This window comes from Watersipora subatra, chromosome 7, assembly GCF_963576615.1.
Source record: "Watersipora subatra chromosome 7, tzWatSuba1.1, whole genome shotgun sequence".
In the NCBI taxonomy this organism is placed as follows: Eukaryota; Metazoa; Bryozoa; class Gymnolaemata; order Cheilostomatida; family Watersiporidae; genus Watersipora; species Watersipora subatra.
Genome location: NC_088714.1, coordinates 37,590,828 through 37,618,798, shown reverse-complemented (window position 1 = coordinate 37,618,798; position 27,971 = coordinate 37,590,828). Strand labels below are relative to the sequence as shown.

The 27,971-nt window shown below is 37.0% G+C and overlaps 1 protein-coding gene across 2 annotated transcripts in view; it reads right to left on the bottom strand.

The window, feature by feature from the left end:
* LOC137399562 (regulator of telomere elongation helicase 1 homolog) overlaps window positions 1-27,971 on the bottom strand; it is a 146,541-nt gene that overhangs the window by 30,504 nt on the left and 88,066 nt on the right. For both annotated transcript variants that reach the window (XM_068085740.1, XM_068085739.1), the window contains exons 18-23: window positions 23,210-23,325; window positions 22,118-22,317; window positions 18,739-18,887; window positions 15,866-15,988; window positions 6,464-6,605; window positions 235-425 (exon numbers count right to left, since the gene is read on the bottom strand). In XM_068085740.1, the coding sequence (XP_067941841.1) occupies window positions 235-425; window positions 6,464-6,605; window positions 15,866-15,988; window positions 18,739-18,887; window positions 22,118-22,317; window positions 23,210-23,325 (921 nt within the window). The remainder of the gene's footprint in view (window positions 1-234; window positions 426-6,463; window positions 6,606-15,865; window positions 15,989-18,738; window positions 18,888-22,117; window positions 22,318-23,209; window positions 23,326-27,971) is intronic.

Sequence of the window (27,971 nt, the reverse complement as noted above, 5' to 3'; positions counted from 1 at the left end):
GATTATGTTTGACAAATATGCGAGAAACCCAATCAAATCATTTACCTGACCACAACATCAAAACAGCCAATGCACAATCTCGCGCCGAATATTGGCATGTTGTCAACTCAAAGAGTCTCAGTCACTGATCAATTGATGTCTAAATCTAATGAAGCGCAGTGAAAAATCTAAAAAGTGATATAAAAAAAAAGAAGCGAAATTCAATTGTCAGGAGATTTCTAGGAGTACAACAACCTCTGTGAACAAAGAGAGAGTCGCTGCATATCGTGCCTTCTTCTGGCTTGCAAGAGGCTGACTAGACTGCAGTTGACTCGAGCTTGGAATAGATGAGACATCTGTGAGGTTATGACTCCGATCAGATTCAAGCTGTTCCAAGAGCTCTTCAAACTTGTCACGATGTTTGCTACTGACCACGTCTCTGAAACCTATAACAATGACTATGCTGAAGAGAAAAAGTTCATAGCTAGCTCAACTTCCTGTTCATGCGAATTACCATCTGGACCGTCTCAATGGTCAACATACCACGATCAACATGCAATGGTCAACATGCAATGGTCAACATGCAACGGTCAACATGCAACTGTCAACATGCAACTGTCAACATGCAACGGTCAACATGCAACGGTCAACATGCAACGGTCAACATGCAACGGTCAACATGCAACGGTCAACATGCAACGGTCAACATGCAACGGTCAACATGCAACTGTCAACATGCAACGGTCAACATGCAACGGTCAACATGCAACGGTCAACATGCAACTGTCAACATGCAACTGTCAACATGCAACGGTCAACATGCAACGGTCAACATGCAACGGTCAACATGCAACGGTCAACTAGCAACGGTCAACATGCAACGGTCAACATGCAACGGTCAACATGCTCAAATATTGAAAGCAACATAGATTTAATGATAATATTGTACTAAAATGACCAACATCATTCTATACATCTGGTAAATAATCAGTGAAATGAACACACAGGCAGACCATAGCTTCTGAACAAAAAGATCATCTGAATTTTGAGCAACCATTCGAGTGAATAGCTGAGGTAATTTCCAAAATACAAAATGTTTCAAGTTTCCTATAACAGTGGTCTTTTGTAAGTGAATGTGAAGATTCTGCAAAATTTTTTCAGAATGCAAATTTTTCATTTTTGCATTCTGAAAAAATGCAAAAATGAAAAATTAAGAAAAAGTAAGTTAAAAGGTTTCAACTTTAAGTAGTTCGTGTTAGAAAAGTAAGACTAGCTCTCTCTATTGTAATCTCTAGCTCTCTCTATTATAATCTCTAGCTCTCTCTATTATAATCTCTAGCTCTCTCTATTATAACCTCTAGCTCTCTCTATTGTAATCTCTAGCTCTCTCTATTATAATCTCTAGTTCTCTCTATTATAACCTCTAGCTCTCTCTATTATAATCTCTGACTCTCTCTATTGTAATCTCTAGCTCTCTCTATTATAACCTCTAGTTCTCTCTATTGTAATCTCCAACTCTCTCTATTATAACCTCTAGCTCTCTCTATTATAATCTCTGACTCTCTCTATTGTAATCTCTAGCTCTCTATTATAACCTCTAGCTCTCTCTATTATAACCTCTAGCTCTCTCTATTGTAATCTCTAGCTCTCTCTATTATAATCTCCAACTCTCTCTATTATAACCTCTAGTTCTCTCTATTGTAATCTCCAACTCTCTCTATTATAACCTCTAGCTCTCTCTATTATAATCTCTGACTCTCTCTATTGTAATCTCTAGCTCTCTATTATAACCTCTAGCTCTCTCTATTATAACCTCTAGCTCTCTCTATTGTAATCTCTAGCTCTCTATTATAACCTCTAGCTCTCTCTATTATAACCTCTAGCTCTCTCTATTGTAATCTCCAGCTCTCTCTATTATAATCTCCAACTCTCTCTATTATAACCTCTAGCTCTCTCTATTATAACCTCTAGCTCTCTCTATTGTAATCTCTAGCTCTCTCTATTATAATCTCCAACTCTCTCTATTATAACCTCTAGCTCTCTCTATTATAACCTCTAGCTCTCTCTATTGTAACCTCTAGCTCTCTCTATTGTAATCTCTAACTCTCTCTATTATAATCTCCAACTCTCTCTATTATAACCTCTAGTTCTCTCTATTGTAATCTCCAACTCTCTCTATTATAACCTCTAGCTCTCTCTATTATAATCTCTGACTCTCTCTATTGTAATCTCTAGCTCTCTCTATTATAACCTCCAGCTCTCTCTATTGTAATCTCTAGCTCTCTCTATTATAATCTCCAACTCTCTCTATTATAACCTCTAGCTCTCTCTATTGTAATCTCTAGCTCTCTCTATTATAACCTCTAGCTTTCTCTATTATAACCTCCAGCTCTCTCTATTGTAATCTCTAGCTCTCTCTATTATAATCTCTAGTTCTCTCTATTATAACCTCTAGCTCTCTCTATTATAATCTCTGACTCTCTCTATTGTAATCTCTAGCTCTCTCTATTATAACCTCTAGTTCTCTCTATTGTAATCTCCAACTCTCTCTATTATAACCTCTAGCTCTCTCTATTATAATCTCTGACTCTCTCTATTGTAATCTCTAGCTCTCTCTATTGTAATCTCTAGCTTTCTCTATTATAACCTCTAGCTCTCTCTATTATAACCTCCAGCTCTCTCTACTGTAATCTCTAGCTCTCTCTATTATAATCTCTAGTTCTCTCTATTATAATCTCTAGTTCTCTCTATTATAACCTCTAGCTCTCTCTATTATAATCTCTGACTCTCTCTATTGTAATCTCTAGCTCTCTCTATTATAACCTCTAGTTCTCTCTATTGTAATCTCCAACTCTCTCTATTATAACCTCTAGCTCTCTCTATTATAATCTCTGACTCTCTCTATTGTAATCTCTAGCTCTCTATTATAACCTCTAGCTCTCTCTATTATAACCTCTAGCTCTCTCTATTGTAATCTCTAGCTCTCTCTATTATAATCTCCAACTCTCTCTATTATAACCTCTAGTTCTCTCTATTGTAATCTCCAACTCTCTCTATTATAACTTCTAGCTCTCTCTATTATAATCTCTGACTCTCTCTATTGTAATCTCTAGCTCTCTATTATAACCTCTAGCTCTCTCTATTATAACCTCTAGTTCTCTCTATTGTAACCTCTAGCTCTCTCTATTACAACCTCTAGCTCTCTCTATTGTAATCTCTAGCTTTCTCTATTATAACCTCTAGCTCTTTCTATTATAACCTCTAGCTTTCTCTATTGTAATCTCTAGCTTTCTCTATTATAACCTCTAGCTCTTTCTATTATAACCTCTAGCTTTCTCTATTATAACATCCAGCTCTCTCTATTGTAATCTCTAGCTCTCTCTATTATAACCTCTAGCTCTCTCTATTATAACCTCTAGCTCTCTCTATTATAACCTCTAGCTCTCTCTATTGTAATCTCTAGCTCTCTCTATTATAATCTCCAACTCTCTCTATTATAACCTCTAGCTCTCTCTATTGTAATCTCTAGCTTTCTCTATTATAACCTCTAGCTCTTTCTATTATAACCTCTAACTTTCTCTATTATAACATCCAGCTCTCTCTATTGTAATCTCTAGCTCTCTCTATTATAACCTCTAGCTCTCTCTATTATAACCTCTAGCTCTCTCTATTATAACCTCTAGCTCTCTCTGTTGTAATCTCTAGCTCTCTATATTATAACTTCTAGCTCTCGCTATTATAACCTCTAGCTCTCTCTATTATAACCTCTAGCTTTCTGCATTATAACCTCTAGCTTTCTGCATTATAACCTCTAGCTCTTTCTATTGTAACCTCTAGCTCTCTCTATTACAACCTCTAGCTCTCTCTATTATAACCTCTAGCTTTCTCTATTATAATCTCTAGCTCTCTCTGTTGTAATCTCTAGTTCTCTCTATTGTAATCTCTAAATCTCTCTATTATAACCTCTAGCTCTCTCTATTGTAACCTCTAGCTCTCTCTATTGTAACCTCTAGCTCTCTCTATTGTAACCTCTAGCTCTCTCTATTATAACCTCAGGCTCTCTCTATTATAACCTCAGGCTCTCTATATTATAACCTCTAGCTCTCTCTATTTTAACCTCCAGCTCTCTCTATTATAACCTCTAGCTCTCTCTATTGTAATCTCTAGCTCTCTCTATTATAACCTCTAGCTCTCTCTATTAGAACCTCTAGCCTTCTTTATTGTAATTTTTAGATCTCTCTATTATAACCTCTAGCTCTCTATTATAACTTCCAGCTCTCTCTATTGTAATCTCTAGCTCTCTCTATTGTAACCTCTAGCTTTCTCTATTGTAACCTCTAGCTCTCACTATTATAACCTCTAGCTCTCTCTATTATAATCTCTAGCTCTCTATGTTGTAATCTCTAGTTCTCTCTATTGTAATCTCTAAATCTCTCTATTATAACCTCTAGCTCTCTCTATTGTAACCTCTAGCTCTCTCTATTGTAACCTCTAGCTCTCTCTATTATAATCTCCAACTCTCTCTATTATAACCTCTAGCTCTCTCTATTGTAATCTCTAGCTCTCTCTATTATAACCTCTAGCTCTCTCTATTAGAACCTCTAGACTTCTTTATTGTAATTTCTAGATCTCTCTATTATAACCTCTAGCTCTCTATTATAACTTCCAGCTCTCTCTATTGTAATCTCTAGCTCTCTCTATTGTAACCTCTAGCTTTCTCTATTGTAACCTCTAGCTCTCACTATTATAACCTCTAGCTCTCTCTATTATAATCTCTAGCTCTCTATGTTGTAATCTCTAGTTCTCTCTATTATAACCTCTAGCTCTCTCTATTGTAACCTCTAGCTCTCTCTATTGTAACCTCTAGCTCTCTCTATTGTAACCTCTAGCTCTCTCTATTATAATCTCCAACTCTCTCTATTATAACCTCTAGCTCTCTCTATTGTAATCTCTAGCTCTCTCTATTATAACCTCTAGCTCTCTCTATTAGAACCTCTAGACTTCTTTATTGTAATTTCTAGATCTCTCTATTATAACCTCTAGCTCTCTATTATAACTTCCAGCTCTCTCTATTGTAATCTCTAGCTCTCTCTATTGTAACCTTTAGCTCTCTTTATTATAACCTCTAGCTCTCTCCATTGTAATCTCTAGCTCTCTCTATTATAACCTCTAGCTCTCTCTATTGTAATCTCTAGCTCTCTCTATTGTAACCTCTAGCTCTCTCTATTATAACCTCTAGCTCTCTCTATTGTAACCTCTAGCTTTCATATACGATGGCTTTAACATAAATATCATACATACGATGACTTTAACATATATATCACGCATACGATGACTTTAACATATATATCCCACATACGATGACTTTAACATATATATCACACATACGATGACTTTAACATATCAATCATATATATGATAACTTTAACATAAATATCTCGAAACAAACTAACTCCATACATACTGCATACATTTCAAGTGTGTATATCACCACTGTTGGTCATATATACATTTGAAACCATGCTGATTCTTCATACTATATTAACCTATCAACTATATTAACCTATCCACAATATTAACCCATCGACAATATTAACCTATCAACTATATTAACCTATCCACAATATCAACCCATCGACAATATTAACCTATCAACCATATTAACCTATCAACTATATTAACCTATCAACTATATTAACCTATCAACAATATTAACCCATCAACTATATTAACCCATCAACTATATTAACCTATCGACAATATTAACCTATCAACAATATTAACCTACTAACAATATTAACCTATCAACTATATTAACCTATCAACTATATTAACCTATCAACAATATTAACCTATCAACCATATTAACCCATCGACAATATTAACCTATCAACTATATTAACCTATCAACCATATTAACCTATCAACTATATTAACCTATCCACTATATTAACCTATCCACTATATTAACCTATCCACTATATTAACCTATCCACAATATCAACCCATCGACAATATTAACCTATCAAATATATTAACCTATCAACCATATTAACCTATCAACCATATTAACCTATCAACCATATTAACCTATCAACTATATTAACCTATCGACAATATTAACCTATCGACAATATTAACCTATCGACAATATTAACCTATCCACAATATCAACCCATCGACAATATTAACCTATCAACCATATTAACCTATCAACCATATTAACCTATCAACTATATTAACCTATCGACAATATTAACCTATCAACTATATTAACCTATCAACAATATTAACCTATCAACTATATTAACCCATCGACAATATTAACCTATCAGCTATATTAACCTATCAACTATATTAACCTATTAACAATATTTGAATGGTCAGTGACTTCGGCACTATCCTAAAATATGCTTTTTAACAAATCGCCTAAGACAACCACTAGAGAAGCACAATATTTGGTAGTTACTAGACAGATACGTACGGCAAATGACTGAATGGGTCGTGTCCTGTTCTAGTAATATACTGATGCATTGCTTCATATTACTGATGTCTTTACTGCGATGATACTCAAGCAATGAGCTCTTCACTCCAATAAATTTTTCCTTGCTCAGCAGTAACCGGCACTGTAAGATATGACACTCTAGGCATGACTAACACTCCTGTTGAAACAACAAAGCTGGCAGAGTCAATTACGTTTAATTTCTGTATCAAGTTTTGAGCAGGGCAGCATATGAGAATGTACTTTTCATGATGGTTTGAGCAGGGCAGCCTATGAGGATGTACATTTCATGATGGTTTGAGAAGGGCAGGCTATGAGAATGTAAATTTCATGGTGGTCTGAGGAGGGCAGCCTATGAGAATGTAAATTTCATGGTGGCTTGAGCAGGGTAGCCTATGAGGATGTACATTTCATGATTATTTTGAGCAGGGCAGCCTATGAGGATGTACGTTTCATGGTGGCTTGAGCAGGGCAGGCCTATAAAAATGTACAATTCATGATGGTCTGAGGAGGGCAGCCTATGAGGATGTACGTTTCATGACGGTTGACCTAAACTGATTCTGGAAATTGGGTTGTACGACTATGGATCGATGAACAGAGATTGCATGTATGTAGAAAACTATCATTTTTAATTAGTCAATGCACCTTCGTAATTCAAGGTCTTTCATGATTCGTGGAAGCAAATATAACACAAACTGTGCAAATAGCGTCTGTGGGAGATAATCACTGTCACCACATCAAACTGAGAGCGTGCCACGGAGTGCATCAATGAGCAAGTACCACCGACCCTTTCATGGTAAATGAAAAATCTGCTAGCTAGCGTTTAACGTACTCATACGGAGAAACAAGTCGCCTCACTATATGAAAAATATTTAGGCCGTTATTCTTCAAATCATAACGCAATTATTCCTCCAGTCTTAATGCAGTTTTCATTCAAAACCAGTATGCCATTTATTCATAATGATGATTAAAAGATTTTAGTTCCAATTGATAAAAGAAATAAAAATGATGATGTTAGTGCATTGAGATAAAGACAGACTAAGACATTGACCTACAGTGTCTAGCCCAGTGCGCTATGTGTAGCTACGCCATTCACGCCTAGCGCCAGCGTCACGGAAATTCTGAGTTTTCTAATCAGAGGTTAAGATAGAGAGAGATTTACATGTAGCTGTCAGAGCACAAGTTGGTTGAAGACTAGTTAGTCTCTGCTAAATCCGACTAATGGCAGTAAATTGTGTCCGCAACTCAATCAGCTGGAAGAGTACATGTGAGCATTCATCTACTTCTCGAAAATGAGGAATTTTCTTGAGAAAACTTAGACGAGATTATAATCAGTACACAAGATTAAAATGTTCATAATATCGTGACATGCCATCTCACAAAAAATACTGCTTGAGAATGAGAACTTTTTCCTGCAACAATGCCAGGATAGATACCTGTTAGACAAAAATAGGCCTGAATGACAAAATTACACAACCATAACTACTTAGGCAGACCAGACAGCTCCCCATACTATTACCATCAAACAACAGAGATGCTCTGTAACCAAAACACAGAGTTTATACAGAAGGCCTGGAATCTTTAGACTCAGATGCTCACAACCCGGGTATTTCTATCCTCATCATTACATTTCTGTTTTCACAAAAGACCATAAAGATATGAGGAGAGATGATCCGTGAGATGATTACTTCAAATCAATTGCTCTGTAAACAATGTGAAAGAAAATATTGCTTGTTTAACACTTTCGAGATTCTAGTGGGCATATCCTCTAATGCTTTGAGATTCAAGTGGGCATGTCCTCTAATGCTTTGAGATTCTAGTGGGCACATCCTCTAATGCTTTGAGATTCTAGTGGGCATATCCTCTAATGCTTTGAGATTCTAGTGGGCATATCCTCCAATGCTTTGAGATTCTAGTGGGCATATCCTCTAATGCTTTGAGATTCTAGTGGGCACATCCTCTAATGCTTTGAGATTCTAGTGGGCATATCATCTAATGCTTTGAGATTCTAGTGGGCATATCCTCTGATGCTTTGAGATTCTAGTGGGCATATCCTCCAATGCTTTGAGATTCTAGTGGGCACATCCTCTAATGCTTTGAGATTCTAGTGGGCATATCCTCCAATGCTTTGAGACTCTAGTGGGCATATCCTCTAACGCTTTGAGATTCTAGTAGGCATATCCTTTAATGCTTTGAGATTCTAGTGGGCATATCCTCTAATGCTTTGAGATTCTAGTAGGCATATCCTTTAATGCTTCGAGATTCTAGTGGGCATATCCTCCAATGCTTTGAGATTCTAGTGGGCATATCATCAAATGCTTTGAGATTCTAGTGGGCATATCCTCTAATGCTTTGAGATTCTAGTGGTCATATCCTCCAATGCTTTGAGATTCTAGTGGGCATATCCTCTAATGCTTTGAGATTCTAGTAGGCATATCCTTTAATGCTTCGAGATTCTAGTGGGCATATCCTCCAATGCTTTGAGATTCTAGTGGGCATATCCTCTAATGCTTTGAGATTCTAGTGGGCATATCATCAAATGCTTTGAGATTCTAGTGGGCATATCCGCTAATGCTTTGAGATTCTAGTGGTCATATCCTCCAATGCTTTGAGATTCTAGTGGGCATATCCTCTAATGCTTTGAGATTCTAGTAGGCATATCCTTTAATGCTTCGAGATTTTAGTGGGCATATCCTCCAATGCTTTGAGATTCTAGTGGACATATCCTCTAATGCTTTCAGAATCTAGTGAGCATGTCCTCTAATGCTTTGAGATTCTAGTGGTCATATCCTCTAATGCTTTGAGATTCTAGAGGGCATATCCTCTAATGCTTTGAGATTCTAGAGGGCATATCCTCTAATGCTTTGAGATTCTAGTGGGCATATCATCTAATGCTTTGAGATTCTAGTGGGCATATCCTCTAATGCTTTGAGATTCTAGTGGGCATATCCTCCAATGCTTTGAGATTCTAGTGGGCACATCCTCTAATGCTTTGAGATTCTAGTGGGCATATCCTCCAATGCTTTGAGACTCTAGTGGGCATATCCTCTAACGCTTCGAGATTCTAGTAGGCATATCCTTTAATGCTTCGAGATTCTAGTGGGCATATCCTCTAATGTTTCGAGATTCTAGTGGGCATATCCTCTAATGCTTTGAGATTCTAGTGGGCATATCCTCCAATGCTTTGAGATTCTAGTGGGCACATCCTCTAATGCTTTGAGATTCTAGTGGGCATATCCTCCAATGCTTTGAGACTCTAGTGGGCATATCCTCTAACGCTTCGAGATTCTAGTAGGCATATCCTTTAATGCTTCGAGATTCTAGTGGGCATATTCTCTAATGTTTCGAGATTCTAGTGGGCATATCCTCTAATGCTTTGAGATTCTAGTGGGCATATCCTCCAATGCTTTGAGATTCTAGTGGGCATATCCTCTAATGCTTCGATATGCTAGTGGGCATATCCTCCAATGCTTCGAGATTCTAGTAGGCATATCCTTTAATGCTTTGAGATTCTAGAGGGCATATCCTCTAATGCTTTGAGATTCTAGTGGACATATCCTCTAATGCTTTGGGAATCTAGTGGGCATGTCCTCTAATGCTTTGAGATTCTAGTGGTCATATCCTCTAATGCTTTGAGATTCTAGTGGGCATATCCTCCAATGCTTTGAGATTCTAGAGGGCATATCCTCTAATGCTTTGAGATTCTAGTGGGCATATCATCAAATGCTTTGAGATTCTAGTGGGCATATCCTCCAATGCTTTGAGATTCTAGTGGGCACATCCTCTAATGCTTTGAGATTCTAGTGGGCATATCCTCCAATGCTTTGAGACTAGTGGGCATATCCTCTAATGCTTTGAGATTCTAGTAGGCATATCCTTTAATGCTTCGAGATTCTAGTGGGAATATCCTCTAATGCTTCGAGATTCTAGTGGGCATATCCTCTAATGCTTCGAGATTCTAGTGGGCATATCCTCTAATGCTTTGAGATTCTAGTGGGCATATCCTCTAATGCTTTGAGATTCTAGTGGGCATATCCTCTAATGCTTCAAGATTTTAGTATCCTCTAAATGCTTTGCAGCTTCACAGCTGCTTTTTGTCTGATGTGACAGTTTGACCTAATACGATGGGTTGCCAACAGCAAAGCCAATCATCTTAAGCTATACAGACTGCCAAGATTTCTGATAGACCAACTGAAGGCGTAAAACTAGTGAGTCGCTGAATAAGACCTTTACATGCTAACTTACACACAGTTTGCTTCCCTATTACAACTTTAGGTAAAGTCAGGTGAGACTCAAGTGTCTGTCAGCGTTGGCACCGACCAACATCTGAGAGATCACTCACATTTACTTCCAAGTGTTTAATTTTTGGATGAAGATGAGGAAAAGCACAGAGCCCTGATATTTACCCTAATATACGATCCTTCCACCTTACGAAGTTGAACATGGCCAGGTTTTCATCTCATCATACGAATTTTATTCACCATAAGTATTCAAGGAAATTTTTGCCCGAGTTCAAATTTGGTAGTCGGTGGGCTTATTACGTACGTCGAAATAACAAATAACAAAGACGCTGAAATGCGGTTCGCCGAAAACATTCACAACGTTTCGAAGAGGCTCGTTGACCGACTTCTCTCAGGTCAGCTTTCCATGTGGGAAATTTTGTGAAAAGTCCATAGGCGAGAGCGAATATTCATTTTTAGTGTTATGCTCACTTTTGCTATAAACTTTTATTCAGCATACGTATATAACTACAAGCATCTACATTTAATTCGTTAGCTCTGAAATCTGAGACCGATACAAACGTTACAAGATGAAGGAAAACATGATTTCCATGACAACAAAGTTGGAGATCATAAATAAATAGGAAGAAATAACCCGTATTGTTAATATTGCCAAGGAATATGGTCGCAACCAATCAACAATTGCAATTATTAATAAAAACAAGAACTCCATTAAAGCAAGCACAAGGAGGAGCTTTCGACTGACCACTTGAAGGAGTTGAAGGCCAAGCACGGGATCAGCATTTAAGTGGAGACAACCATTTAGTAGTGACAAGGAAGTAGAGGAGACAGAAAAACCTACACTGGCAGAAAAATTTCAAGTGTTTAATTCACTGATGTGGACTGGTACATAGTTTCAAGTGTGGACTGGTACATGAAAACAATACTGTACAATGCATGCATAATGTATTTCATTAATTATCTTCTTTGTGTGGCGTGTTTTTCATGTTTTATTCATTTCATTTTATATTTTATGTTTAATCATGTTTTATTTATTTCATTTTGATTTTATGTTTTATTTTTTTGTTTAAAGGTTGACTTGCAACAAAATTCTCCCTACAGTTATTTGGTATCAAAAGATTTACCATGTTTTACTCTGCTGTGTTGTAAGTGCAAAATATGTGGAAATGTGATTACAAGCTCTTAAAAGCTCAAAAATGAACAGTTAATCGCCGCCATCACGAAACCGCTGTATATTGGAGCAAGTTTATTTCTCTGACAGGGGGAAGGACAAAATAACGATAGCGATATTCGGTAGTTGTCTTCTCGATCATATAAATCGAAGTGAAACTGCCCTAACGTGTAATCGATCTTACCGGTAGTTTCTTTTACTCATCGATAGTTCACACCTCGATATATTGTTTGTCAATTCTTTTTGCTGCAAATTGTTTTTTTCAGTTCATCTTTTTATTCGTGGATCACGATATCACGATTGTTGTGGCTGTGACTTTGTTGCTGAATCAAAGGTATTTATCCTTAGTCCTTGTTGAACAGACAATATACACCTTCACTCAAATCGTGATTGTAATAAGCAGACTGTGTTGATATTATTCAAAGTTTTCCACTCTTGTATATTGATAAGACAATCACCAAATACTATCACAGTTTTTCCGATTTTTCTAGAACAAGCATAGTTTTGCAGTTTTTATTCGAGGACGATAGCTCTGCATTACCACAATTCTTTGCTTTTTCTATACCCGTTTTACGACGATGGAAGAATATTGCGTGAATACAATTTAATCAGAAGTTTAATCCTCAATAATAACTTATTGCCAAACTACCAACGAGTTAAAGTTGTACAAGAACATTCTTTCAACATCTAACACTAAAATGGCAGGAAGTTCGACAGTTCAGGAATAAATGCTGACTAAAGCCTAAGCACCCAACTGAATCTTTTGAAGACTATTTTTGCACACACAATCTTATCATTTCAGTAGATCTTATGCCATGACAATCCTTGTTCCCTTGATAATTATTGAGATTTTTTAAATTTTTCTCTGTCGACTAAATGTTTTATTTGACCGATAAGTCGATAGCTATTTTATTTCGGTAAGCAGTTGATTGCATCACCAATATTTGGGAATTATCGGTAACTCGATATATCGAGAAGACAACTCCCAAAGATACGAGATTAGCATACAGACGGTTTTTTACTTACAAACATTTGAGTTACGAACAACGGTACATACGAACAGGTCTGCGCGTAGGCACTACTCAGAAGCACCACCCAGCATCCACCTTTCTCTGCCCAGTTCGTTGCAGTGCATAGGTGCGTGAACGTATCTCCGGTGCGCAAAGAACTTTTTTTATTTTTACTGTACGTATTGTAAAAGGATTTGCCGGCCTTTACTTGGCACGATCTAGACTAATAAATAAAGAGTGCGTGTAGTTTCATTCAGCTTTTAATTAGCGAAGGAAATTTCACTAGCAGAGGAGCGTATGGCTATCTGCTCTGCTCAACTAAATGAGCGCACTCCTTTATATACAATAATATCAACCGTTTCGGCTAACGGCAAGAACACCGGCTAACAAGGTGAATATAAGTGACAATAACAAGTGACGATAAGTGATAGTGTTATGACAGTATATCAGATATAACAATAGCATAACGAGTGAAACAACGATATAATAAACGGACAACACATACAAAAAATAAGACAACGATAAGTGATAGCATAACGATTAAAACAACAATATAATAAAAAGGACAAGACATACAATAAATAAGAAATGCAGTGTCATGGCCCGGTGTCCACCAAAGTATTATCTCCATTTTATTAAAAAAAATTTTCAGTACAAACCAATACAGGTTACTTATAAAAGCCTTAAACATACTTATGTAAAACTTCAATATACTTATATAGGCCTTAAAAATAAATTATAATACAAAATATAGCACTGAGAAAAACTTACGAACAAATTCACCTTATGAGCAATCGTTCACAACATAACTCGTTCGTAGGTCGGGAACCGTATGTATTCGTATTCATCGTCTATCCCTACTCTGACGTAATAAATCCATTTGGTTATCATTTTGACACATGATGTCCTCACGTGAATTGAAAGGCCAATAAAAAACTAAATATAAAACTTCTCGTAGCACTAGTTTATGACAAACACTTCGGGTTTTACCGAAAAGCCCGTATCAAATATAGATGCTTGCTACTTTACAATTTTGTTTCGGCTTGGTCTAGTCTAGTCGTCAACTGATCCTGTGACCCATACTTTCTGCCAAACAGCGCGAATAATTTCTGCAGCATTTTTTGATTATCCCAGGTAACCAAAAGGCTCGTCATGCTTATTAGAGAATAATATGTACTCCTTCGAGCTATAGTTAAAAAATTAAACGAATTTTCACGGTAGGTTTTAAGATATCAGTGCTCAAAGTGACAGCATTACAATGATGATGAAACAGACGCATAAGGACAATATACATGGTTTTGTTGAATGCGTGAAGCATATTTGTCAAAATATTTCGACGAATGAGGTTGCATGAAAGTGTAAACAGAGGCCATCTCGTTTAACTACGTCCCATTTGAGCCGTTTTGGAAAGAGATTCTAATCTACGGCAGTTTCGTGATGGCGACGATTAACTATTCGTTTTTGAGCTTTTAAGAGCTTGTAATCACATTTTCATATATTTTGCACCTACAACACAGCAGAGTAAGACATGGTGAATCTTTTGATACCAAATAACAGTAATGTGAATTGTCTGTGTAATGTGTAATGTCTTTGCAGGTGGGCCTGTTTTCTACTACATAAAATACAAATCATCGTATGTGTGTAACTCATATATAAGTTCTACTACATAAATACAAATCATCGTATGTGTGTAGCTCATATACAACTAGCTACTCAAGATAGTTGAGCATCCACATTACCTTCTACAACTTGCTAAAGCCATGCCCTTAGGGTATAAATACGTACAAACTTCTGTATGTATAGTTACATTGAGTGCACATTTCATACAAGAGAAACTACGACCTTTTCTGGATCCTTTTACAAGCGTTAGCTAGCTAGCAATTTTCTGCATTGCATCAGCATTTACAGTGCACCAGCAAGCATCATCCTTAATAAGTGATCAAGTAGGCTATCTTCTACATTGTACCAAGTTAGCTTGTTTTCTTAGAACACTCTCTGCATCAGCAAGAAAGCTGTGTCTTCCTGGCCATTTCTGCTTGTCAGGAACCAAAAGTGGTAAACTTTTCTTTCAAAACCAGTAGAAAAATTGAAGTTGCGATCCCTTCGACAGGAGTAGACAACTTCTTTTAGCCTGCTGAAACGATTCTATTTTTTTTTTTATTAAATTTATGTGTCAGTGTGCAGTAACATCATTAGGATTGATACGTCTTTACCTCCTCTCTGCTCTACTTGCTACATGTACCAGCTCAAGTCACGTTACGCCGAAGGTATGCACGTCCTGTATAGTAACTAAAATTTCAATTTTATTTTCAATGGCCATTAAATGGTCAAGTGTGCGAGAGCCCGTTTTTGATAACTGCATCGCACGGCCTTTCTTGTTGGATTAGATAGAAAAAGGTTTTAACCAGACACGCTAAATGTTCTAGGGAAAATGAAGGGAGAAACTGATAAGTGATCAACTTTGAGTGATAAAAAGTTTACATTCAGTAATTAAATAATTAAAACACATGCTAAAACTTGGTTTTATGTGTGAGTTTAGTAAGCTAACTTATTTGAAGTGAATTTAAAGTTTATGTTGTACATAAGTCTTGAAGGTAAGAACTCCTTACCATACGTACTGCATTTGGTACACACATAATGTGGCATTTTATTGCAGATCATAACCATTAAAATACACTAAATACACTACAGTTACTGTAGGTGACTATAATTACTAAAGTTAGCACACTATTTTGTTACTAATTTTCAAAATGTACATATTTTTCTAAAATTTTTATGATTTTTAACAAGGGATGTTTGCATTGTATAATTACAATGGTCTCTATACCCCTATATACAAACTTTTCACCATGCGATGCCAACCCTGGAACGGATCAACATCGTATCCTGAGGGTGCACTGTACAAACCTTGTCCACAGATACTCAATGCTCTGCTTGGCGCATCGACATACATAGTACGTACCTTATATAGTGCTTCAGAAACAAGTTTCAGCTTGTTTTCCTTGGTTTCGTTGGAAACTTCTTTGAAGGCAGATAAACATGCAGGTTCAAGCGCTGAGCTCGCCCTATTCACCAGACCAGCCACCTGAAGAATGTTTTGCATCAACTTAAAATAAACAAGGATAATGGCAGCTCACTTCTACATTTATGCTAGGTTCACAGACTATATGTTAATCAGATCCAGAGACTATATACACTGGAGTGAAGAGGCTGTAGGTACTGCTGTGAAGAGACTGTATGTACTGCTGTGAAGAGACTGTATGTACTGATGTGAAGAGGCTGTATGTACTGCTGTGAAGAGACTGTATGTACTGCTGTGAAAAGGCTATATGTACTGCTGTGAAGAGGCTATATGTACTGATGTAAAGAGGCTGTATGTACTGCTGTGAAGAGGCTGTATGTACTGCTGTGAAGAGGCTGTATGTACTGCTGTGAAGAGACTGTATGTACTGCTGTCAACAGGCTGTATGTACTGCTGTGAAGAGGCTGTATGTACTGCTGTGAAGAGGCTGTATGTACTGTTATGAAAAGGCTGTATGTCCCGGAAGTAAAGAGGCATGACAATTAGGTAAATCACAGGCACTACCTGATGACTGATGAGGTAAATATTGTGTATACGTAAATGAGTAAAGCCTGCTGTCTTAGCCAGCTGCCTCAGCTCTGCTCATTAAGGTTATCAAAATAAAAAATCAGGAGGTGAGCCCCAGCTACTGCCACTCTTTTTAATCAAGATAAGCTAAACATACCAAATATTGACATACAAGACAATAATTTGCAAAATCTAGTTTTGTAAATCAGTAAACACGCATGTAGTGCTCCTTCACTGAGTTTCATTGAGTCTGGTGCTAGTAATATTAACTAGCATTTCTGATGACTATGACACAAAAGACCAGTTCGAATGGTAGTAGCGCGAGTGGTAGTAGCGCGAGTGGTAGTAGCGCGAGTGGTAGTAGCGCGAGTGGTAGTAGCGCGAGTGGTAGTAGCGCGAGTGGTAGTAGCGCGAGTGGTAGTAGCGCGAGTGGTAGTAGCGCGAGTGTTAGTAGCGCGAGTGTTAGTAGCGCGAGTGTTAGTAATGCGAGTGGTAGTGGTGCGAGTGGTAGTGGTGCGAGTGGTAGTGGCGCGAGTGGTAGTAGCGCGAGTGGTAGTAGCGCGAGTGGTAGTGGTGCGAGTGGTAGTGGTGCGAGTGGTAGTGGTGCGAGTGGTAGTGGTGCGAGTGGTAGTAATGCGAGTGGTAGCAGTGCGAATGGTAATAGTGCGAGTGGTAGTAGCGCAAGTGGTAGTAGCGCGAGTGGTAGTAGCGCGAGTGGTAGTAATGCGAGTGGTAGTAGCGCGAGAGGTAGTAATGCGAGTGGTCGTAGTGCGAGTGGTAGTAGCGCAAGAGGTAGTTGTGCGAGTGGTAGCAAAAAAATATATATTCTTATTTTTCTTTAAACCAGAAATCATAGAAAACACAAGCAAACTGAGTCAGATAAATTCTTTACAAAATATATGTAAACGTTGATTACTTATCGTGAGGGAAAAAATGGAAAATGTATGTAAACGTCTATTCAGACGTTTACATATATTGTCTATTAGTTTTCCTTTGAGTAGCTATTGTGAAGAAGATGAAAAATAATGCATGGTAATAAAAACTTGAAGTGAATAAAAAGCTGAACATATTTGAGGATAAATGTAAAAACATATTAAATACAAAAATGAGATATAAATAAGTGATTTTACTTCAAAGGTCACATAGCGCAAGTTAGATCAGCAATCTATATATCCCTATCAGCACTGCCACCTATGAATAGCTTGTTTCCTGTTTTACTAAGACTAAACCCCATTCCATTCATAGCGGAAAGTAAATCATAGAAAATCTTTTTATTGCCTTTAAATTTAGTTTGTTACATTTAACTTAATTCCATACAGGACATTAGGTAATTCATTTGTCTTGGTGATGCGTGTAGTTATTTTTAATTTGTGAAAAAATGAAATACAGTGTATTCATATAACAAATTTGCTTCAACATAATTTTGACATATGAAGCAAATGTCGGAGTGAATAACCCCACAGGTCGAGGCTTGGCTTTACTTTTGAGGCCTTGTTAGTGGCATAGTTGTACAGAACCAATAACTCAAGTAATCAAGTTGAAAATATAAATTTGAAACATCTTTCAAAAAGCACAACTTCCTGGTTATACAAGATATAGACATGTTGTCCAGTCTGTCATCCAAAGCCTAAGTATTAATACCATTGTGAATCATGCACCAGCTACATCTTCATAAGCCTACACCTGCCTGACCTACCATTGTGCATCATGCACCAGCTACATCTTCGCAAGCCTACACCTGCCTGACCTACCATTGTGCATCATGCACCAGCTACATCTTCATAAGCCTACACCTGCCTGACCTACCATTGTGCATCATGCACCAGCTACATCTTCGCAAGCCTACACCTGCCTGACCTACTATTGTGCATCATGCACCAGCTACATCTTCGTAAGCCTACACCTGCCTGACCTACTATTGTGCATCATGCACCAGCTACATCTTCGTAAGCCTACACCTGCCTGACCTACCATTGTGCATCATGCACCAGCTACATCTTCGAAAGCCTACACCTGCCTGACCTACTATTGTGCATCATGCACCAGCTACATCTTCGTAAGCCTACACCTGCCTGACCTACTATTGTGCATCATGCACCAGCTACATCTTCGTAAGCCTACACCTGCCTGACCTACCATTGTGCATCATGCACCAGCTACATCTTCGTAAGCCTACACCTGCCTGACCTACTATTGTGCATCATGCACCAGCTACATCTTCGAAAGCCTACACCTGCCTGACCTACCATTTGCATCTTGATCTTCTTTTTGGGAGGCTGAGAGCTCAGAGCAGTGCTGCTCCCTCCCTTGACCACAGTCATATCAGGTACAGCAGGTGTGTGTGAATATACAGTAGAGGCACTTAAGCCGAGCTTACTGGACAATGCTGCTTCTCCTGATCAAGTACATTAAACCTTATATCAATCTCTAGTATACAAATCCTTCCAAGACACTACCTCGAATAGTGAAGGAGTGCTTCTAGGAAAGGTCTGCAAATAATTCATCACTGCAAATTTGTTTTACGCTAGCGAGTGTAGAAAGTTGTCTACACATGGGTAGATGGGTCATATTTAGGTGAAACAATGTGTTAACACTATGATCTTAAACAAAGTATTTTATAAAAAGAAAATTTAAAGGTAATTCTGGCATCATTTCCTTGGTAACTAGCTAATGTGTACCCACATATTTGGCCACTGCTCAAATAAACAACTTCAATCTCAAGGAGTCATTTATGTCGTACATAAAGAAGTGCGTGTTGATGTTTAAAGCAGTTGACCTTTTCTGACCTTTGAACTGACGTAATTTGAACCTTATAAAATAATAATGCAAAACCTGATAACCGAATTTCCAATCATCATATTGAATAAAGCTAAATCATTGATCAAGCGGATAAAGCACTACCTTCACTTGCATCTCTCTTGATCCTTTATAACAATTTCACTATTAAAGGTAGAATGGTAACAACATAGAATATTTTGCCGATGTTTGTGTGGAGTGTGCTGTTCAAGGTCTAAAGCTTGTGCTAGTTATAATAAACGTTATCAACTGAAATGTTCTGCACATGCTGGTAGCATCCGGAAATCGGTTGAAATATTTAGGAACTCGAACTAACATTTTGTAAACAATATGTTTACAAAATAAACAAGGTGCACCCAGTTCTTTTTACAAATCAACAAGTGACTGAACAAGACTGTAGCTGTTAGCTGAGCTGTGACAAATATGTATGTATAATGTAAGAAGTTCCAAGAAAACTGATGCTTCAAATGACCGGAATTTCGATGATGATACTAACAAGACTTTAACTACAGGATATTAACTGCAGGGTGCTACCTACAGGGTGCTAACTGCAGGGTGTTACCAACAGGGTGCTAACTGCAGGGTGTTACCTACAGGGTGCTAACTAAAGGGTGCTACCTACAGAGTATTAATTGCAGGGTGTTAACTGCAGGGTGTGGACTGCAGGGTGTTACCTGCAAGGTTTTACCTACAAAGTGTTACCTACAAGGTGTTAACTACTGGGTGTTAACTACAGTGTATTTAACTCCAATGTATTAACTACTGAGAGTTAACTACAAGGTGTTAATTACAGGCGGGTAACTACAGGGTGTTACCTACAAGGTGTTAACTTCAAAGTGTTAACTTCAGGGTGTTAAGTGCAGGGTGTTAACTGCAAGGTTTTAACCAAAGTGTTAACTGCAGGGTATTAATGACAGAGTGTTAACCACAGGGTGTTAACTACAAGGTGCTAACTACAGGGTGTTTACTACAGGATGCTAACTGCAGGGTAGGGTATTAACTGCAGGGTGTTAACTACAGGGCGTTAACAGATTGTTTCATCCTAACTGTTGTAAACAGAATTGGGATTGTCATGATTCTCTGTTTACCTCTTCTATGAACTTATGAACAGAATCATCTGCAGAATGATAGACAGGTTCGGCAAACAGCTGCACAATCCAACTGTTGGATACAGAGTTGTCTATTCTCTTAACAAATGATATGAAAGAGAAAACAATTCTTAATTTTATAGATAGCCATGAATAATTGCCTGCAATATATAGTGAAACATGGATAACTCGCCCTCGGATATATCGAACACATGGTTAACTCGAATGGATTTGCTTGGTCCGTTCCCACGCAATGATAAATGGCTTTATATAACTCGACCTCGGCACCGTTAACTCGAACAGTTTTTTGCCGAATTCACAAACGTGTTTTCCGTTCAATTTATTTCGAAGGAGTTTCCACTAGTCGCGGAGCTGAGACTACTCTGCTTTCTTAACAAACCGCTTTTTATACACGTATAGTGTACATATAATTTCCCCTGTACCGTATAATGGAACTGAAAAAGAAATCGTATAAAAATGATTAATAGGGTCGCTAAGACGTTCGCTTAGTTACGGCCAAGCTATAAACGTTAGAAGGTATTAGCGATATAAATTTAATAAAGATAGACACAGCATGCAAAATATATATTGTAACAGTGATTATATGCGGATACATAAAGATAAAATGTCACAAATAGGCTCGTGACTTGGCGTCCGTTACAACAGACACCCGCTTTACGATGGCATCACGCAAGCAAAAAAAAGCGTGGAAACCTGACAAACTTAAAGTACTCGAGGAAATCGAAGCAGGACAAAAGCTATCAGCATTATCAAAAAGAGAAAATCTTCCAAAAAGTACAGTGTCAACATGGATTAAACAAAAAGAAAGAATAAGATCGCTATGTGACCAAAATTCATCAAGGCTAAGAGATCGTTCAACGTCGCACGATGATTTGGATGGTGTATTATTGACTTGGTTTAGACAAGTGCGTAGTGAAGGGCCTATAGATGGGCCAATTTTGTTAGAAAAGGCTAAAAAGTTTTTAAGGACTATAATAACTGTTTAAAATCTATTTCTGCAATAAGTCACACTGTTGATCTTTGTCAAAAAAATACCTTGTCACAGACTACACTCGATAAGTTTATTAAATGAAACAACTGATCAGATGTAAAGCATGCTTTTTTGCATTGGTCATAAATGTTTACTTATGTCCAGTTTTAAAAATTATCAGAAAGAATAGATATTTTTTTATTGGGCTGAGATTTGTCTGCAGTTTTAGGTAATGTGACTGACAAGACGTTTTAAGATTAAAATTAGCAAAATTGATCTCGAGTAAAACACTCAGAAGAAAAAATGTCTTCTGAGCGTTTTAACCGCGATTAGGTTTTGCCAATTTTAATCTGAAAAAGTTTTGGCAGTCACATCACCTAAACCAACACACAAATCTCAAGTGTATAAAAATATCTACACTTTCTGATAAATACTTTAAAACTCTACATCAGATGCCCTTTAACTTACAACAAACAACCTATACTTTAGTTTTATACATACATATAGTTTGTATATGTATCTACTGATAAATACATTCACTTGTGACTGTGCTCTGATAACTTGAACGCTCTGATAACTCAAACAGTTTCGCTCGATCCCGTGAAGTTTGAGTTATTCATGTTTCACTGTATTTGTAACCTCTCCACTAAATATCTGTCTGACTTTGCTAAAACGGATTCAGAGAAGAGGTTGCAAATTCCCTAATTCCCCTCGAAAGTCTAAACAATTCTAGGAAGCACAAGTAAATACCATTCAAAGAAATCTTTGGTGCGCCACATGGTTTGGGTGACTCTGCAGGCTGTAGCTCGGCCTTTCTGGCCTCAACAAAAGCAGGCACTTCTTTGAAAAACTTGTTGAGCATCCGGATAACACTAGAGAATGACTCATGCACCTCGAGATGAGAATTGACCCAAGCTGGCAGTTCTTCCCGAGAATAAGAACTCGCAAAACTGTTTTGACAAAAATTGCATAGAGAATTAATAGAGCTGCCTAACAAGAAAATGACATAAAGCATTATCAAACAAGTAACTTCATATTCACAGTATACGTTATCGACAATTTACTAAGATTATGATATTTCAAGTACATACATCAAAATGCTTAAAAAGCAAGTTTGGCTACAAGTTAGTGTACAAAATGATACTGAAAACAATACAGCCTAAAGCTTAAAATCTTCTGTATTATCTCCCCAACACATAGAGTATTATGCATTATCTCCCCAATATATAACAAAGTATTTTGAATTGTCTCACCAATATACAACAGGGTATTTTGGATTATCTCCCCAATATGTAACAGAGTATTCTGCATTATCTCCCCAATATGTAACAGAGTACTCTGGATTATCTTCCCAATATATAACAGGGTATTCTGGATTATCTCTCCAATATGTAACAAAGTATTCTGCATCATCTTCGCAATATGTATCAGGGCATTCTGGATTATCTCCCTAATATATAACAGGGTATTCTGGATTATCTCCCCAATATATAACAGGGTATTCTGGATTATCGCCCCAATATGTAACAAAGTATTCTGCATTCTCTCCCCAATATATAACAAAGTACTCTACATTATCTGCCCGATACACGTATATACCAGAATTTTCTTCATTATTTCCCAAATATGTAATAAAGAAACAGTTTTATTTTAGCTCAATGCCTGTAATGAGTTTAACTCAAGAACACAGGCTTTCGGTAAACAGCAGTGTCAATGTTGAATTGACTCTTAATGGAATCCACTTCACCTTATAAAGCTAAACTCAACATCTCAGTTAAACTGGATGAATTCATTACTAACATAGTGCAAAGCTACAGAGAGTTATATTCACAAAAAACTCACCGGGTGTCAAGAAGAAGTATTGCTCCATAGTCGAACTGATGTCGAATGACTCTGCCTATAGCTTGATTGACTGCCCTAGATGCCTGTTGGTTGTACCACTGTGTACCGGTAAGTACCTGTAAATGACTACATGTGAGCTAAAGGAAGCAAGCCAGTAGGTCAAAGGTCAGTAGGTATTAAAACATGGCTAGTAACTAGTTAGCTCACAAATGCTATTCTTACTAAATGACTCATGGGAAACAGAAAAGCTGCTTGGCTACCAACTATTCAAAGCACCAACAAGATAAAACATTGTCAAGGGACCGTAATGCATGCTATAAGTCTGTACTAATTACCTTATCACTCAGGTTTCCCCAAGAAAATGACACTTTAAAGATTTTGTCAAGCAATGGTATTTGAAACGGGGCAACAAATTTTATATATAAACAGTGATTGGCGCATGGGTGACGCGCCACATCTGATTGTTAAAACAACTTTAGCGTCAAGCGGAGCCATTTCTATTCTGTAAAAGACAATTGTTCTTAAAGGAATATCATTTAAATGTTTCAGGAAAATGCCTTTTTTTGTCTCTCCAATTGGTGGATAGAGCAGTGGGAGGGAAGGGGTATTCATAAGGTATATCTAATAGCTGCAATGTTTTAAAGCACAACATATGAAATACCTACATGTTGTTTATGGGCTGTTTGTAAATGCTCGAAGTCATGAGACCAATCTTTAACCAAAAGCCTCATAAAAACTATTAATACTAGGAATACTAAACAAGCCAACCAGGTGCATACAGGGAGGGAGACCAGACACAATCATATGCCACATTGTAAACCATTAATTACAATTGAATTTGTCACACAAGTTGAGAACTGAATGCAGACTAAACAATGGTGAATTAAACTTCCATGACCATACCAATAATGATAGCTGTTGATGATAGTCGATGATGATAGCAAGTAAATCTTATTGAATTACAGCTCGACCAGCATAATGTAAAAAACTAGATGACATTGACAAGCAGACCTCTATAATGATATAAACTAGACAGTTATAATGACATAAACTAGACTTATAATGGCATAAACTAGACTGTTATAATGACATAAACTAGACTGTTATAATGACATAAACTAGACTGTTATAATGATATAAACTAGACTGTTATAATGACATAAACTAGACTGTTATAATGACATAAACTAGACTGTTATAATGATAGAAACTAGACTGTTATAATGACATAAACTAGACTGTTATAATGACATAAACTAGACTGTTATAATGATATAAACTAGACTGTTATAATGTCATAAACTAGACTGTTATAATGACATAAACTAGACTGTTATAATGTCATAAACTAGACTGTTATAATGACATAAACTAGACTGTTATAATGACATAAACTAGACTGTTATAATGGCATAAACTAGACTGTTATAATGACATAAACTAGACTGTTATAATGACATAAACTAGACTGTTATAATGTCATAAACTAGACTGTTATAATGACATAAACTAGACTGTTATAATGTCATAAACTAGACTGTTATAATGACATAAACTAGACTGTTATAATGTCATAAACTAGACTGTTATAATGACATAAACTAGACTGTTATAATGTCATAAACTAGACTGTTATAATGACATAAACTAGACTGTTATAATGACATAAACTAGACTGTTATAATGGCATAAACTAGACTGTTATAATGACATAAACTAGACTGTTATAATGACATAAACTAGACTGTTATAATGATATAAACTAGACTGTTATAATGACATAAACTAGACTGTTATAATGATATAAACTAGACTGTTATAATGACATAAACTAGACTGTTATAATGACATAAACTAGACTGTTATAATGACATAAACTAGACAGTTATAATGACATAAACTAGACTGTTATAATGGCATAAACTAGACTGTTATAATGACATAAACTAGACTGTTATAATGTCATAAACTAGACTGTTATAATGGCATAAACTAGACTGTTATAATGGCATAAACTAGACTGTTATAATGACATAAACTAGACTGTTATAATGTCATAAACTAGACTGTTATAATGTCATAAACTAGACTGTTATAATAATATAAACTAGACTGTTATAATGATATAAATTAGACTGTTATAATGATATAAATTAGACTGTTATAATGATATAAACTAGACTGTTATAATGATATAAATTACACTGTTATAATGATATAAACTAGACTGTTATAATGATATAAACTACACTGTTATAATGATATAAACTAGACCGTTATAATGACATAAACTAACTGCTATAATGACATACACTAGAGTGCTATAACAACATAGATTTATTGCTATGACTTAGTACGTAGACAGAATGTATACAACCACTTTAGTGCTTCAAGGATGTGATTGTACCATTGAGGTTATTCAAATGAAATTAAAACCAATATAAGGCTAAAACATCAGCTACAATATGATGTCATTTTTGTCTTTGTAGACTAGGCTTGCTTAGAGTCTTTGTAAATTAGCCTTGTCCAGAGAGTCTTTGTAGACCAGCCTTGCCCAGAGAGTCTTTGTAGACTAGCTTTGTTCCGAAAGTCTTTGTAGACTAGCCTTGTCCAGAGAGTCTTTGTAGACCAGCCTTGTCCAGAGAGTCTTTGTAGACCAGCCTTGCCCAGAGAGTCTTTGTAGACTAGCCTTGTTCAGAGAGCCTTTGTAGACTAGCCTTGTCCAGAGAGCCTTTGTAGACTAGCCTTGCCCAGAGAGTCTTTGTAGACTAGCCTTGTCCAGAGAGTCTTTGTAGATCAGCCTTGTTCAGAGAGCCTTTGTAGACTAGCCTTGTCCAGAGAGCCTTTGTAGACTAGCCTTGTTCCGAGAGTCTTTGTAGACTAGCCTTGTTCAGAGAGCCTTTGTAGACTAGCCTTGTCCAGAGAGCCTTTGTAGACTAGCCTTGTCCAGAGAGACTTTGTAGATTAGCCTTGTCCAGAGAGTCTTTGTAGACCAGCCTTGTCCAGAGAGCCTTTGTAGATCAGCCTTGCCCAGAGAGTTTTTGTAGACCAGCCTTGTCCAGAAATATAGGCATCTGAATGAGATCATTTTTCGAAACGCTCAGATTCAAGCGGGTGCTTTAATAGTGAAGTATATAGTGAGCGTATATGAAGAGTCAGTGAGCGATAAATATATGAGCGCTTCTCTAGCCAATCAACAGCACGAGATAATTATACAGGTAATAATCAATGTTATCGCTAGTAAAACGCATTGTCTGTGATCTAGAAGATTTTCGGCATTAAGAAATTTACTGAATTACAAGATCGCGCAAGCTGCATCGACTAGTTTTATTGACGAACATGAAAACTTTAACGATGCTTCCAGTTTCAGCTAAGGTGATTCAGAGTTTTGTGAGCGTCAGGTGGTTAAGGATTGGGGCAGACAGCCTATGGTAAGAGCTGGCAGGCATTATGCTGCAGAGGAAGATAACAGAATGGCGGTAAATCTATCTTTAACTTCAAGTCTCCTATACCCTAGGACACTTATATTTCGCTAGTATTTAGTTTCGTGAGTAGCTCACAGAGTAAAATTTCGAAGCAACTTAATTTCGCAGCTCTGATGAGTGCGAAAATATAATGATGTGAAAATAAATGCAGTGGAACAAACATAATTATATTCCTCAGGTTCGGTTCACCAATAAAAAATTCAATTTGCGACTAGTTTGTGATTGTGAACCGCAGGTAGAATGGTGTGGGCAAGGTGGATAATGCAATTTGATCGCTTGCTGCCATTTGTTTCTTGGACTATCAACAGGCCAGTTTTCACTGGGGCAGCTGGCCGGCTGAGCCGCCCCAACTTTTTGTGAATTTTTTACGATAAGTACAGTCCAACTCGAAAAACTCGCCCTCAGATAAAATGTAACATTTCATCTCAAACACAAGGTCAACTCAAACGGATTTGTTTGGTCAGTTCCAACGCAATGATAACTCGACCTCAACATCCTTTATTCGAAAAGTTATTTGCCCAACGGCCATGGACGCGGTTTTTATCGCTGTAGAATGTCACTTCATTCCAAGCCATAGAGACAAACATCAACTTCTAGTAGTTCGTAGGCATCATTATTATCATCATCAGAGGCAAAATATTTTTGTTAACTACTTTTATAAAGGTTTGCAAAAGATTCAGTTTTATCAATCACCCGCTTGGCCGTGTCCTATCGAAAGCGTAAAAGCCTCCGAATGAACTTAAAATAAAATCCGCAAAATTGATCTTTGTTAAAACGCTCAAAAGGAAAAGATGTTTTTTTTTCTGAGCGTATTAACTGCGGTCATGTTATGCCTATTTTAATTTAAAAACGTCTCGTCAGTCACATCACTTAAAACAAAACAAATCTAAAAAAATTACAAGTTATTGAAGAGGTGTCAGTGGTGAATCCAAACCTTTCCAGAGCCATGCTGCTTGTGTAGTACTGCGAGTGTCAGTGCATGTGTCTTATTTTTTTTCAACACACGGTGCTCACTGCATTGATTGATGTCCCCAGCAAACGATAACGCTAACTAATGCATGTGCATTGACATCAAATTCCTATCATTATAAATCATTCTTAATGGGAAAATAATCCTAAAGAATTGCAAAATAATAGCGTAATAAATTTTGACAGTCAAATTATTTTGTCGGTTTATATTTTAACGATGCTATAGTGGTCGTTAAAAACGTTAAAATAAATGTCGTTATAAAATTCAATTATACAGTATCAATGAACAAAGCTATTTAGTTTCGCTT